The sequence below is a fragment of the Sycon ciliatum genome, chromosome 6, assembly GCF_964019385.1.
Source record: "Sycon ciliatum chromosome 6, ocSycCili1.1, whole genome shotgun sequence".
NCBI lineage: Eukaryota > Metazoa > Porifera > Calcarea > Leucosolenida > Sycettidae > Sycon > Sycon ciliatum.
The window spans coordinates 5,063,875-5,078,462 of NC_088648.1; the positions used below are offsets into that span (position 1 = coordinate 5,063,875).

The window sequence follows — 14,588 nt, forward strand, 5'->3', positions numbered from 1 at the left end:
TCGGCTAGTTTGCTGCTCGTCCTCTGCTGGTACCGTGACTAGTGTGGCCTCAATCATCCGCTTCAACTGGCCAGGTAATTCGGCTGTCGAAACAGAGTCTGGAAGCTTGGGCCAGTCATCCTCTGGTGCGCTGGAGAGGAAGGCAGGACCGTTCCACCACAACGTGTCGTTGGCCAAGTCCTCTGCTAGTAGGCCACGCGTCGCTTTGTCAGCTGGGTTATTCTTGCAGCTGATGTGGTGCCACTGCTTGACGCTGGTCACTTCCTGGATGAGTGATACGCTGTTGCCGATGTCAACCTTGTACCGCCTGCTGTGGTTGCGAATCCAGCCAAGCACATTCATCGAGTCTGTCCAGAATGTGTGCTGGCTAATGGGTATCCCGATGGCTTGCTCCAGGTGCTGGCTCACGCGGATACCGAGTACCGCACCACGTAGCTCAAGTTGAGGGATGCTCTGTCGGCGAATTGGAGCTGGCTTTGCCTTGGCCATTGCCAGAGTTACTCTGACGTTGCCGGTAGCGTCCACTGCACGCACGTATGCTGACACGGCAATAGCTTGATCAGATGCGTCAACAAAGGTGTGAACCGACAGCTGGCTCTCTGGTGCACCTGGTGCCTTTGAGCTGCGTGGAGCCTGAACTCCTGAGAGAGCTGGCAGCTCACCGAACCAGGCTTGCCATTTCTTCGTCTCTGCGCTAGGGAGTTGCTCATCCCAGCCAACACCGAGTAGACACAAGTCCTGGAAAAGAATGCATGCCCGGATCGTGAATGGCGCGATCTGGCCTCTCGGGTCGAACACAGTCGACAGCCCGCTCAGCACTGAACGCTTCGTTGGACTCTGCTTGGTCTGCTGGTAGCGGAAGGTGAACGTGTCGGACTGTGCATGCCAGCTGACGCCGAGTGTCTTCACTGTTGGTAGGCAGCTGTGAGCATCTCGCTCACCCAAGTTTAACACCGCTTCCTTGGCGCGGTCGGCCTCTGGGATGGACTCCATGACGGCTGCACTGTTCGATAACCACTTCCGCAAGTGGAACCCACCCTGCGCTAGGAGACACTGCGTTTGCTGCTGGGTGTTGCACGCAGCTTCGTCGGATGCAGCCGAGCTCAGCAGGTCGTCTACATACGTGGACTTGTCGATGGCTTCCACCGCTGCTGCAGAGTACCCGTCACCAAAGTGTTCCAGGGTCTTCTTGACCGCCTTGCCTGCCAGGTAGGGGGATGCCTTTATGCCGAACACAATAATAATAATGACAGTTCGCATTTCACTCATTGCATGAGGTCAACGCATCTGTTAACAATTTCGAGCCAAGCAGCTCATGAAGCGAGCCAAGCAGATTGCTGTGCAATCTGCTTCTGATAGAGCTGCTTGGCTCGAAATTGTTAACAGATGCGTTGACCTCATGCAATGAGTGAAATGCGAACTGTCATTATTATTATTATTATTATTATTATTATTAGCCGGTTCCACTCAAACACACAGACTTCTCCATCCACCCTCCACAGGAAACGATGGTATTTCCTGTCACTTTCTGCGAGAACGACTTGCGGGAAAATTTCTGCGATGTCCGCTACCAGAGCAACTGGCTCCATACAAAAGCGCAGCAGCACAGAGGATACGTCGTTTTGCAGCGCTGGACCGGTCAACATCTCGTCGTTAATCGAGACACCGTTGCACTCTGCCGCTGCGTCAAAGACAATTCTGACTTTCGTGGTACTCTTATCGTCGCGTACCACCGGAAAGTGTGGCAGATACCATTGGTCCTCTCCGTCAGCTTGCTCAGTAGGTACCATGCTGACGTAGCCTTTCTCAATATGACTGTTCATGACCTCGTGATACTGCTTCTTCACTGCTGGTCGCTTGTCCAGTGCTTTCTCCAAGGACCTCAACCGCTGCTCGGCCATGATGCGGTTGGAGGTCAGCTGAGGCTGTGACTGGCTGCTCGCCCATGGAATGGACATCGTGTAGCGCCCGTCTTCATACTGCACAGTGTCGTTGGTGTGTAACTCGGCCTGGCGATCAGCTGGCGATGGCGTCTCGACATTGGATGCTGCCGCTTCCGTGCCCACCTTTTCTGTCTCCCAGAACTTGTGAACGATCTCATCGAGCTTACTTTCTTCTTGTACGCCAGCCTCAGTGCACAGGGCGATGCAGGTATGTTGCAGTGCAGTACTGTTGTTCCCCAAGGGGCCGAAACACACCCAACCGAGTGGTGTGCGCCGGGCAATCAGTCCGCTCTCTGAGTGGCCACTGCGCTCCTCCAGTGACGTGTGCAGCTCTGCTGCATTCAGACCGATCAGAATGCCCACTGTGGGAGACGGCAACGGCTGGAATTCGATGTTTCCTGCTCACGTGTCGCTGTTCTGGGCCCAGTCCACCGTACTCATTGGCGTTACAGCTGGCAGCACCCACGCCCTAAACTGGGCCAGTCTGCCATCTTGAGTCTGGACACCGACATTGATGTGTGGTCGGGTACCACTAACTGTCTTCCCTCCGAGTACTGTGGTCTGCAATGACTCTTGAGGACCCGTAAGTCCAAGCTCCTGGGCCACAGACTCGGTGACGTAACTCGTTGATGACGCTGAGTCGAGCAGGGTGGTCACCTGCATCTGGCGGTCCTTGTTGACTAGTGTGGCAGACACGGTCATGAACGCCATTCCACCGGACGCGCGTAGAGTCGCAGCTGGCTCTTGCAGGATGTGCAGTGCCGCACCTGCTGACGGCACGCTGGCTGTTGGCGTTGCTGTGCGCTGCCTGGCTGCCTGTGTCGAACTGCTGACCGCTGTGTGTCTGGCATTGGCGTCAGTAGTAGAGATATAAATGTGTGGCTTGTCCGATTTCCAAACATGTAACAAACTGTTATGTTTTCGTCCACACGCATCACATGGCTTAGCAGAGCAGTCATTTGAACGATGCCCTGTCTGTAGGCAATTCGTACAAACGCTGTACAGGGGCTTGACCGCTCCCCACCTCTCGCCCACCAACATCTTGCGCAGCTCAGCACATACAGCAAGGGCATGATGCCCCTGGCACACCGGGCACACCGTTGTTCGTGGCGCTGGTGCCGAGGCCGACGTTGTTCTGCTGCTAGCTGCTGGAACGGTGGCCATGGTGTGGTGGCCTTGCGTGCGCCCTGTAGCCGCTTTCTCCGGCTTTTTGACCGTCAAGACGTCCCCAATGCGAGTATCAACCTGGCGCATGCGATGCACTCTATCCAGCAGCCATCTGGACAGGTCATCCACGTTACCAGTGGCGTCGTCATAACGCTCAATGTAGCGCAGCAGAAGGTTGCGGGGCAGTTTCTGTGTAACCGTTACGTACATCTCTCTTCCCGGCATGATGTGGCCCGCCTGCATGTTTAGCAGCACGTTGCGGAGCTTGATGGCGAGCGTCTGCAGAGCGGCGGTGGCTTTGTCGTGCTGAATGCGTGGCAGTGCATACAGCTCTTTCTGCTGGCGCTCGAGCTCGCGCTGGCTGCCACCATACCACGCATCCAGCTCAGCCATTGCGGACTGGTACGCACCCTCGCCGTCCAACAAGTCCGCTATCAAATCTTCTGCTGCTCCACCGGCCACTGCTTCGCGAAGACGAGCCATTTTGTAGTGGTCGGACACATATGGGTCCTCGTCCACCAGACGCAAAAACTGCTGCTGCCACTTCATGTAGCTGCTCTCTTCCCCATTAAACTTTGGCAGCTCCAACGGTTTTATTTGTGCCTGGCGAATGCCCTGGCGCCAACCGTCTGGTATGCCGTCTGCCCATTTCTGCACGCGGGCCATGTCGGGTGGGAGCGTCTGATGTTCGACGATTCGACGAGGCTGTGGTTTGTACGTCTGCTGCGGTTGTGACTGTTGTGGTGGCTGTGGCTGTGGCTGAGGCATGCTCAGTGGACCCGCAACGGTTACAGGTAGCTGATTGAGCACTGGCTGCTGCCGCACTAGGTACGAGGCAGCTGCTACTGGTTGATGCACTGAAGCGTGGTGATGGTGCACGGCTCGCTTTCCGTGCTGCACTGCCATTGTGTGCTGCACTGCAGCTCCTGGATGCCGCACAGCTGAGTGCCAGATTGGCCTTGGCTGCTGAGCCTGACTGAATGACACTGCGGAATCTTCGGAGGCCTCAGATGTGCCAGCTGACTGCCTTGCGGCTGACATTCTCCAGTCCATGTTCCGCGCGCCATCCACTGCTGCTGTCTGTTCAGTAAGGCTATCATATCCCCGGGTTTCGGCACCAGCTTGCCCTGCTGGCTTGACAACGCGACCCTGGTCCACACAACTCAATGATACGCACTTTGCGGCCGGGACGATACGAGTGTTGCCACATCTTTGCAAGGCATCGTCAAACTTGGCAAGTGCCTCCGCAGTCAAGCCATGCCCTCGCCGCCTCGGGGAACTCCTCTGGGACAGCTGCTCCGTTTTTATTGCTTCCTCTAACGCCAACTCTTTGGCCCAAATGTCCTTGCGGAATTCAATCTCCCTTTTCTTTACATCTAACTCCATGGTGGCGAGCTCCTCCGCCGCTTCCAGCTCTGTAGCTTTCAGTTCGACCTTGAGCTGGGAACCGCTACTGGCCCTGGACGGGACAGCGGACACCGAGCTCCTTTTATCCGCAGCCGCGGCGAGTTCGGGCTCCTCGTGTCCATATCTCAATGGCGGCACACCCTTGGTTGAGCGTTGGCTCGTACGCGGAGCTGACGCCGAGGACATGATGCTAACTTTACGTTCCACAGCACTATAACTTTACTACAATGTCTACATACTACTACACTCTACAGAACAAGCTCAGTCCGAGATCCGGCTCGAAGGGCCAGTTGTTTAGGACTCTTTCCCCTTCGGTGAAGACTGTATTAAATTATAATTGTTCGAACTCTGGTGTAGTGAACTGACACTCGGAAAACAGCATGCAGACATGGGACACAACTAAGAATGCAGAGAATGAAACCAGGAAAACGCAAAGGCAAACAACAACCACAACTGTCACTAATCTGGGCAAGAAGCTAACCACCATTCTCTCGAACTTGACAAACTCTCTCTCTCAAATCGCTGTCCTCAGCAAAACGTGCCCGCGTGCGTGCATTGGCTTGCGCCGCATGCATGTACACAACGACGTGGCATAGAGAGAAAATGCAGCGTACAGAAAATGCATGAATCATCGTAGCCATAGAGATACTAATTATGGCGACTGCCAAAGTCCGCGTGCACGTGCAGCGCGGAGTGCAGGTGCAACAAAAAAGAAAAGCAATAATAATTTGAATGCAGAACAAAACAGAAACTAGCAATCTGCTGAAGTGAAAGACTAAAGAATTGTTGATTACGGAGGTGAAAACAGTGTCTGTCAAGGGGTGCTTGCACCCAGCGACAGGGTGACAGCACACCCTGTCAGCGAGAGTAAGTTTCGCCAAGTAGATCGTAGCGGAGTTGCCGTGGATGGCGATAATGCAACGGATCAAGTACTAGTAAGTACATGTACATTGCAACCAAATTAGTGTGTCAACAATTCTACTTATAATAAATTAGCACGATTCACAAGATATTCCGCTCGTGAACATGTCGTGGTACGAACACGCATAGCAATTACTGTATCGTAAAATGTGTCTTGACGTAGACGTAACAGATATGCACTCGTGATGTAACAGATCTAACAGACTAACAAATAAATATTACACTCGCGAAATGCATAGCAGTAATACGCACCGCACCAATATTGCAAGCGACCTAGCAGGTCTTGACAATACTGCCCTTGCAGCATGTGACAGTTCCGTACACAATTCGTAACTACAATACACTTATAGTATCAACGTGCAACATGTGACATGTGATAGTTCTGTACAATTGGTGCTAGCCATGCACATGTATCACCCTGGCCTGCCATCAGTGGACGCAAATCATTATGTTGACCCTCTTCTAAAAGTAGCATTATAGTAATAGCGACGATATGCCGCTGAACTCTTTCTCTCTCTATACTTATATCTCTCCACCTCTTTCACTCTCTTTCCCTCACTTACCCATCTCTCTCTTTCTCTTTCTCTCTCTCTCTCTCTCTCTCTCTCTCTCTTCTTTCTTGTGTACTCTCTCTCCCTCTCTCTGTCTCTGTCTCTCTGTCTCACTGTCTCTCTCTCTGTCTCTCTCTCTGTCTCTCTGTCTCTCTCTCTCTCTCTCTCTCTCTCTCTCACCCCCCTCTCCCATGGTGCTTGCTGTGTACGCCGATCCCGAGACGGTTGGTCGGGGGAGTCCACTGCATCTCACCAGCGCAGCTCATGTAGCGCCTACACACCCATTGTTGTCTTTTTTTTTTCGTCTTCGTTTTTTCTCCCCTTCTTCCGTAGGTATGTGCAATGTGAAGGTTTACCGTGTTATTGGCGCACTAGCCAGTGGCTAGAGCACGTGAGCGCCGCATGTACACCTGCCAGCTGGCAGCTTGATTAAATCAATCACGCAGATTCACGGCGCTAATCTACAGATTTGGCTGATGCTGCTGAGCAACGCCGTTTGATGAGGTTCTCTCTGGATGCTCTGCCTCCAGTGTAAGTTGAACTTTCACGAAAAGTCTCGATTTATGAAAAATGTGAAATCCACTACGATTTAGCGTTATTTGAAATGTCCGGGCAAGAGTACCATCAAGAAAAACATTAGCGCGTTTTTGCCAAGGACGTCTATTGTCCTCTTTCCTTTCTTGTTTTCCCTTATTTTAACATTTCCTCAGTATACGACACTTTTCACTAAGAAAGTTGTGGACATCACACAATTGCATTTTATGAAGAAAACATACGGCACTGATGTTTACTAAGTTTTAACATCAATACGACCCCCCCCCCCTCTATAGCAATACTGCAAATTTCACGGTAACAACTCTTTGCATGGAACACACAGGCAAACTTGAGCTGCCTGCATGCTGTCAGGTGGCCTACATGCCGAATGACTGAACGCCTGATCAGTGAAACGTGACTGTATACAACACACTGTCTCTTTAGGAACTCACAGGTACCTCCCGAAGTTAAACATTGACACGACGAAACATCAGCTGGAGTAGAGAGCTTTGTTAGGGCCGATAATCCTTGGTGGATTAAACAAAGGCATAGCAAGATGCGTAGGAGCTGAGAACACCCCTGGAGCAACAACAATATCAAGAGGCAATGCTTTGATTGTAAATTTTTGAAGTGTTGACAGGATGAAGCTGTGCACTTTTCAATTTGCTGCAATCGCAGCTCAAGTTACGAGCAACTGTTGGTGATGCAGAGTCAGCGATAATCAGGTGACAGTGACATGAGCGAAGAAGACTCGGAACAGAGAGCTTGGAAGCTCAGGGCCCTACGCTATGCTTTTTTGCCTAGCTCATCATGCATGTTATTAGAACTGATGGAAATGTTTTTTTTTCCATTGATTGGCTACATCATTGTATTGCAAAAACGTTTCAATCAGTTTGAATATGAGTTAGCAGGGTTCTAGCCAAAGGGGGGGGGGGGGGGGTAGGGGGTGCAGCGCCCCCCCCCCCCCCTGTGAAAAAGTGCCGCCCCCTTCTCATTTTCCGATTTTTGTGTTCTTTCCGGCCATTCAACGAAAATACAGACGATACTAGAGGGTTCATAAAGGCACATTTGTGAGGGGTGAAGTCGGGGGTTCACCCTGTATGTTACATTTTGCATGGCAAGACAATTTTGGACATTGGAAAAAATGAGTCATGGGGTAACCTTTTCCCATGCCCGCCCCCCCTACTATATTGACCTGGCTGGAACCCTGGTTAGGCAAAAGTAATTGCAGAATTTATTGGGATTGCTATTTTCTCCCACTTCATCCACTTTTGGTTTGCTCCTTCTTTTCCTTTTATCTCCTTATAATCGGATTTTATGGCCTTTTGTAGTAATACATTGACCTGTTGAGCCAATGAGGTAAAATTATATTCCATACAGTGACGATACAATACATTAATCATGTTACCCACATATGTAAGAAGACTAGTCCAGCCATAGGTAGAATATACTCACACCGCGCCCATCTTCCTGACAGCTGTCGTGCTCTTTTTTATAATGCATATATCTTGCCGCATTTTGACTACTGCTGTACTGCCTGGACAAATCTATCTATTACCCAACAGCAGAAACTGGAAATTCACAATCGTTCCCTCCTTAACCCTTTCACTGCCAAGGACGAGATAACTCCTCCTACAGACCTCCACATGATTGGCCAAGGACAAGATATCTCGTCCTCGTAGTGCGCACTACTGTATCTCACCCGCCATGCACTACGATCTAGCTTGGCCGATTGGGACTTTTCGAGGGGAAACTAGCGGTTTTCCCCTGCTGAATAAGACCTCACTCGCCGTATTGGAGTAAGCATGGGCGCGAGAGCATACATTCTGAGCACTAGCGCGAAAAACATATTTCGATTCAGAAACAATTAGACTGACGGAACGTACTTTAGGTCTCACTAGCTGTCACTCACACACGGCGAGTTGCCGCATTTCGGCTGAAGAGGTGCTCCAGTCCATCATGGACTCGGACAGTGATGACTGGAGCTGCGATAGTGAAGGCGATGACTTGGATGCGGACATAGCCGTCCGCGATCGTGATGGAACACATTTTGCCGACGAGTGGGCCGTGGTCGATGTCGTACCTACTGCAGTGGTTGCCTTGGACGGCTCTGAGGATATCGGAGATGTCGATGTCGAGCTTGAGCAGAATGCAGCAGCACAAGCTACGCCAGCGGAAGACAAGTCGGTTTGAGTTGGTACGACTAATTTGAAAAAAAATCATGAAAATTGCCCGGCCAACCACGTGCATCGGGCCTGGCACTGAAAGGGTTCAGATTCTTTATCATATGCCCAAGTCCGTTTCTAGTGTCGCTCTCTATATGTTATCCTCGACCAGACCTCTCCTAGAAAGATGACAAATCATGATGTGCTGTCTTATCCATCGTATTCGTCTTTCCAAAAAAAACCCGTATCTTAAACAATTTGACTGGTTTTGACGGGATAGCTGCACTAGGAACCAACTCTCACTTCCTCTGGTCCACTCTTCTGCATTGCTACACTCCCCTCTTCTTAATGGCTATTTGCATTGGCTTTTGCTGCACCAGGGGACAAAGGGCCTTTCTACTTTAACAGCATTCAGGAACGCCTTGCTTTACCAGTAGACCACAATTGTAGTCCTCATTTGCTTCTTTCTTCTTTTCTTTTTCTTTTTTGACTTCTTACTCTTTTCCTTGTTAGCCGTGGTTGGCTATAAAAACCCGGCAATCGCTACGCAAAGTGATCATTGGCTACCCCAGCCATGTGTTGCTTGGAATAAAATGAATAAAAAAATCAAGATAATTCAACTTAGTAATTTCCTTGCCTTGATAGCGTGCTTGTGCTTAATGTTGCCGACGGCAAAAGAGGCTGCGGATTTAGTTTTTCTGCACGTTATCAGCAATGACTACTGATCTTCAGCAACTTGGGTCTCCTATAATACGCATCCTGTCTATGCTTTTGTACTGCTAACATAATGCTCGGGATAGCACTCGCTACGGATCTTCAGAAACTTGGCCTGACTCTCACTCACAATAAGACTGTTGTAATGTTCATCGTTCCCAAGCGGTCGCTGGTTTCTCCCACAATTTCATCGTACTGTTGTACGACATGCTATACTACAACCTGATACCGTACAACACCGTATTGATGTCTGACTGTCTGGCTGGCTGGCTGTCTTTCATGGTACGGTGCGGGACAGGTACAGGATAGCACCAGGCATGCCGATGGCACAACAAACACGCAATTAATTCTGTGTGGACCCTGGCTAGCACCAGGCGCTACTGAAATAACGTCTTTTGCATAGCTACGGGACTCAATAAACTCAATCTCATTCGTCTAAGTTGCTTTTTTTTTTTTTGCATATAGCTTGTAAATAGGTTAGACAATGCCACGAGTGTCATTCCAAGTCAAAGTGAGCACTTCCAGAGCTGTACGCAGCCGTCAAAAAGTCACGAAGTTTTTGTATATGGAAGAAATATACGCACTAGTAGCACGTGCATTAATTTTCATGATAATTTGGTCCATGGTCGAACAAGAGCATTGTCTTTACAATGACAGTGTGTCACAAGGCGAATGACACAATGTATGGAAAACAGTGTTTCTGACTGCAACCATAAACCGGTTATAATTATTATATTGAAAAATTCACAGATCTAGGCTTCGGAATATACTCTGGATATACCTTGAATTCTTAAGGCACGCAAGCTCCACTGCAGTCACTACACACACCATTCTCAAATCGAGTAGTCTCTTCACTGCGATTTCTAATATCTCACAAAGGCCCTGGGGAGAGCACTACGCATTGCACCAACCACTACAACACCCATCCACTGCGCTATTCCTTCCCTGTACATCACTATCCATACTCGCAAAGGAAGTGCCGTACGTAAACCGCCGAACCGCCGGATAAGGCAGGCCATCCAGATATCCAGACGCCATCTGAAAGTTACTTTTGTCACTGTCCTGTTGTCATGTGTGCTTGTTTACGCCATTGTTATACAGTCCAGCACAATGTTGTAGCATAAAGGCCGATTCACAATACAACTTTCCGCGACGTGACACGCGATTTGCGACAGTTGCGACAAGAAACTACCTGTCACGAGCTGTCGCGTGCAGTCGCAAGGCACCTGTCGCGGAAGTTGAAAAAAGTTCAAGTTTTGCGACATGCGACGCGCGCCATACCTAAATGGAGTACAGTTTCTACCCCGGGTGCACGTGCAGCGCACGTTCAGTGTATGTGCATAGTACTACTAGTGCAAAAAGCTGTCGTAAACATGAAAAGGATTGTGAATCGTGTGTCGCTGTCGCAGCTCGTCGCAAGTCACATGTCGCGTCGCAAGAAGTTATATTGTGAATCGGCCTTTAGTGAGTGCAGTTTGGTGACAAAATCTCCTATTTTTGGCATAGTCCCACTACTCTTCATACCTTGGTTTCAGGCACATTGGGTTTTTTTCCTTTTTGTGTCTTTTTTTGCACATTTGTGAGCATGGGTGTGATTCAGAGTGTGAGCATGTGTGAGTGTGAGTGTGAGTGTGAGTGTGTGTCTGTGTGTTTGGGTATGTGTGTTTGGGTATGTGTGTGTGTGTGTGTTTGTGTGTGTGTGTGTGTGTGTGTGTGTTTGCGTGTATGTGTGCCGGTGTCTAAAGGATGGTGTACTCTCATCACGTATGGTGTAGTTTCATTCCACTTTGTGGTGCATGATATAAGTCGACCTCACTTGTTTTTTTCTCCTCAATCTTGATGAAGCCTCCTGGCCGAAGATTTGATTGAGGTATTACGTACATTTGGGCCTGGTTTAAATCTGGCTTTGGAAAATTTAATTAATGTTTACGTTCGCGTGAGACTCGCTCACTATACCCCTCCAAATACGGTGCTCCACAGACTCCCAACCAGCTGACCCAGCTCTGGAGCAGAATTGGCTCTCCAACGACCATGCACTAGCAGAATCCTGCTCCGTGGCAGGAAAGCACACATGGGGCGCTGCTACAATGCCTTTTCGCTACTATATTATAGGCTGCCAGCTTTCAGTCGACATTCTTTGTTCATGTGCAACTTAGCTTGCACTTATTTCATTGCGCTGACCTTCCCCTCTTCGGTCTTTCACTAACAATGAACCTTCCAAGTTGGAAGACTGTTGGTTTTCGAATTGGAGATGTGTTGGAGATAGGTGTCAGGTCAATGACTGTTTCAGTACTCAGTTTTGGTTCCTAAATTTTGTGATTGTTGCAATTTGTGACCGCCTGCAGGCTACAATTTTCACACCAAGGCTCAACTCGAGTGATAGGAATGTGCACTAACTGGCTGTTAGTTGAAGCCCGCGGTGCTAGAGACAAGTTTGGGTGTTCGTGGATGAACACGTCTATGTCTATGTGTAGACGTGAAATTTTGTGTTGGAATGCTGCTGCTATTGTTGCCGCTGCGGCCCTTGTTGTTCCTTCTGGCATATGATTGTGTGCCATCCCCCCCCCCCCCCCCCGGGCATATGTGACCGGTTCTGTCAGTTCCTGAGCACTTCTGGAGCGTGGGGTATTTTGATTTGCGATTTTCTTCTGTCTTACTCTCATTTGTTTCCTTTCCTGCTTTGCTTCATTCCTTCCATATTCGCCTTTATTTTATTGGGCACAGTTCCCATTTATGTGTGAAGTTAAATATACACAAAAAACAAAAAAAAACAAAAAACAAACAAACAACAAACAGGTACAGTGACCAGGTGACTTGTGTATCCAGCCTTCTCGGACCAAAACCAATCGATTCAACGTCCAAAAGACTACAATAATAATAGTACCGGTATGTATAAAAGAAAATACGGAAATGTTACGAATTATGAATAAAGTTCCACCAATGCAACCAGATCATAATTATGTCGGATAGTGTGACAACATGGCACAAAACTAACAAAAGGTACTGAGACATTCAATGACCTGACACCTAACTCGAACACATCTACCAGGTGCAAACCAACAACCTTCCTACTTGGAAGGCTCAGGTTAGGAATAGGTCCAAAGAGGGTGTAGAGGAGAAGAAAAGCGTTATGAAGATGAGCATGAGCTGTGTTCCACGGCAAAAAGAATGCCGAACGTTACTGGATGATAACGAGACTAGTAAGACAATTGGACATACCGGCCTTACTACAACTCGATGACGCAGAGCAACAGACCGCCCAACTTGGGAGGCTCAAGTTTATGTAAAAAACGTAGAAGGTTACATTGATGGACAGTTAGTCAGTAACAGTTTTTCCTTCCTTCTATCCATGATTACATTGGCCCAATATCCGAGTTAAACTTTGTAGTCCTTTAGACACAGAGCTACAGCCCATATTACCCTATTATCAAGGTACATAACCCCCCCAGAGTGTGCAACGCCTGATCCAGCTCTGCATAGGGTCTTGGTCGAGCGGAATCGGATCTTTGCGTCATAATACCGTACACATCTGAGGAGAACCCGGGGAGTCGCGGTTACTCTTGGATCAAAAACAATGGTGCCCTGACTCGAGACCGGCCTTTCGCTGGTGTGGAGTGTACGCATGACATCAGAAGATCCGATTCCGCTCGACCAAGACCCTATGCAGAGCTGGATCAGCGTTGCACACTCTGGGGGTTATGTACTCTTGCTATTATGGGTCCATCTAGTTCATCCGTGCAATACAAGAAGGAAATGATCCTTTTTTTGACATTTTGTGTGTGTAAGTGTGTGTGTGTGTGTGTGTGTGTGTGTGTGTGTGTGTGTGTGTGTGTGTGTGTGTGTGTGTCGGCGCTACATGAGCTGTGCTGGTGAGGTGCGTTGGACTCCTCCGACCAAGGGTCTCGGGACCGACGTACATAGCAGGCACCATGGGGAGGAGGGAGAGAGGGAGCGAGGGGAAGGACGTTGTGAGCGCAATACAGACTACTGTAGGTTTACAGTTGTAGAATTCGATTAAAAAAAAGATCAAAGTTAGCCGGATCAGAGAGATCCTTGCAAGAACAAGCGTACATGCCGGTATCGAAAGACACCCCATGATATCAAACTTCGTTACAGCTCGCCTTGAGATTCCCTACTCGAAAACTCTGGCCAAGTTAGTAAGGGACAAACCAATGTAATTTCTGTTAGCAGCAACTAGTAACCGGACAATCGCCGAGTGCTCGTCCAGAATTGAGGCAGTGTTTCTTCCAACTAATCTGTGGATCTACGACGAAGGAAAGAGTGAACTGAACTGTTTTGCCTCCCTCCAGCCTTTCTTTGCGCATGCGTGTGCAAATTAGTGAGGGGCGATGGGAAGGACGTTGTGAGCGCAGTACAGACTATCGCAGGTTTACAGTTGTAGAATTCCATTTAATAAATTAGTAAAGTTAGCCGGATTCGTGGCCGCATCACCTGACGTGTTGAAGAACACATCAGGCAAATACATTCGCATCAATCACTACATGTATAACAACTGCAACATCTTGCTTGCAAACTACAGATGGAAGCACAGATGCTAGGCTACTTATGTACAGCACAAACCATGCACGCCGCAGAACACCTCCTTGGGGAACGTCCCTGCAGTCGAAATTTGAGCCCCTTTGCCGTAGTCTGCCCCGATTTTCGACCGTAACTTCGAAGGAGTACAACAGATCAGAGAGATCCTTGCAAGAACAAGCGGACTTACCGGTTTCGAAAGACAGCCCATGGTATCAAACTTCTTGACAGCTCGCCTTGAGATTTCCTACTCGAAAGCTATGGCCAAGTTAGTAAGGGACAAACCAATGTAATGTCTGTTAACAGCAATTAGTAGCCTGACGATCACCGAGTGCTGTTCGAGAATTGAGGCAGTGTTTCTTCCAACTAATCCTTGGATCTACAACTAATGAAAGAGTGAACTACCTTGCCTTTCTCCAGCCTTTCTTTGCGCATGCGTATGCTCGCATTCTGCTTTTCTTGAGACCTCAAAACTTGTGTACCGCTACACTTATCGCGGCAACGCTTATAACAATCATGATAACTGCCAGCAACAGCCCGGTACAGAAACTTTTCCAATCGCTAGTTCCATTTGCGCGCAATTGCGGTGGAGTGTAGTGCGAGTGATCCTGTCGAACTGCGCAAAGTTGTACGGCGACGCGAGAACTTAT

The 14,588-nt window shown here is 49.0% G+C and overlaps 1 protein-coding gene across 2 annotated transcripts in view; it reads right to left on the reverse strand.

Annotated features, from left to right (window-relative positions):
* LOC135819230 (E-selectin-like) overlaps positions 1 to 14,344 on the reverse strand; it is a 98,379-nt gene extending 84,035 nt beyond the window's left edge. Inside the window, exons 1-2 of one of the 2 annotated variants that reach the window (XM_065332397.1) lie at positions 14,129 to 14,344; positions 6,976 to 7,102 (exon numbers count right to left, since the gene is read on the reverse strand). In XM_065332397.1, the coding sequence (XP_065188469.1) occupies positions 6,976 to 7,102; positions 14,129 to 14,149 (148 nt within the window). In that variant the 5' untranslated portion in view covers positions 14,150 to 14,344. The remainder of the gene's footprint in view (positions 1 to 6,975; positions 7,103 to 14,128) is intronic. The other variant, XM_065332395.1, reaches the window with a different exon arrangement.
* Between the last annotated feature and the right edge of the window lie 244 nt (positions 14,345 to 14,588).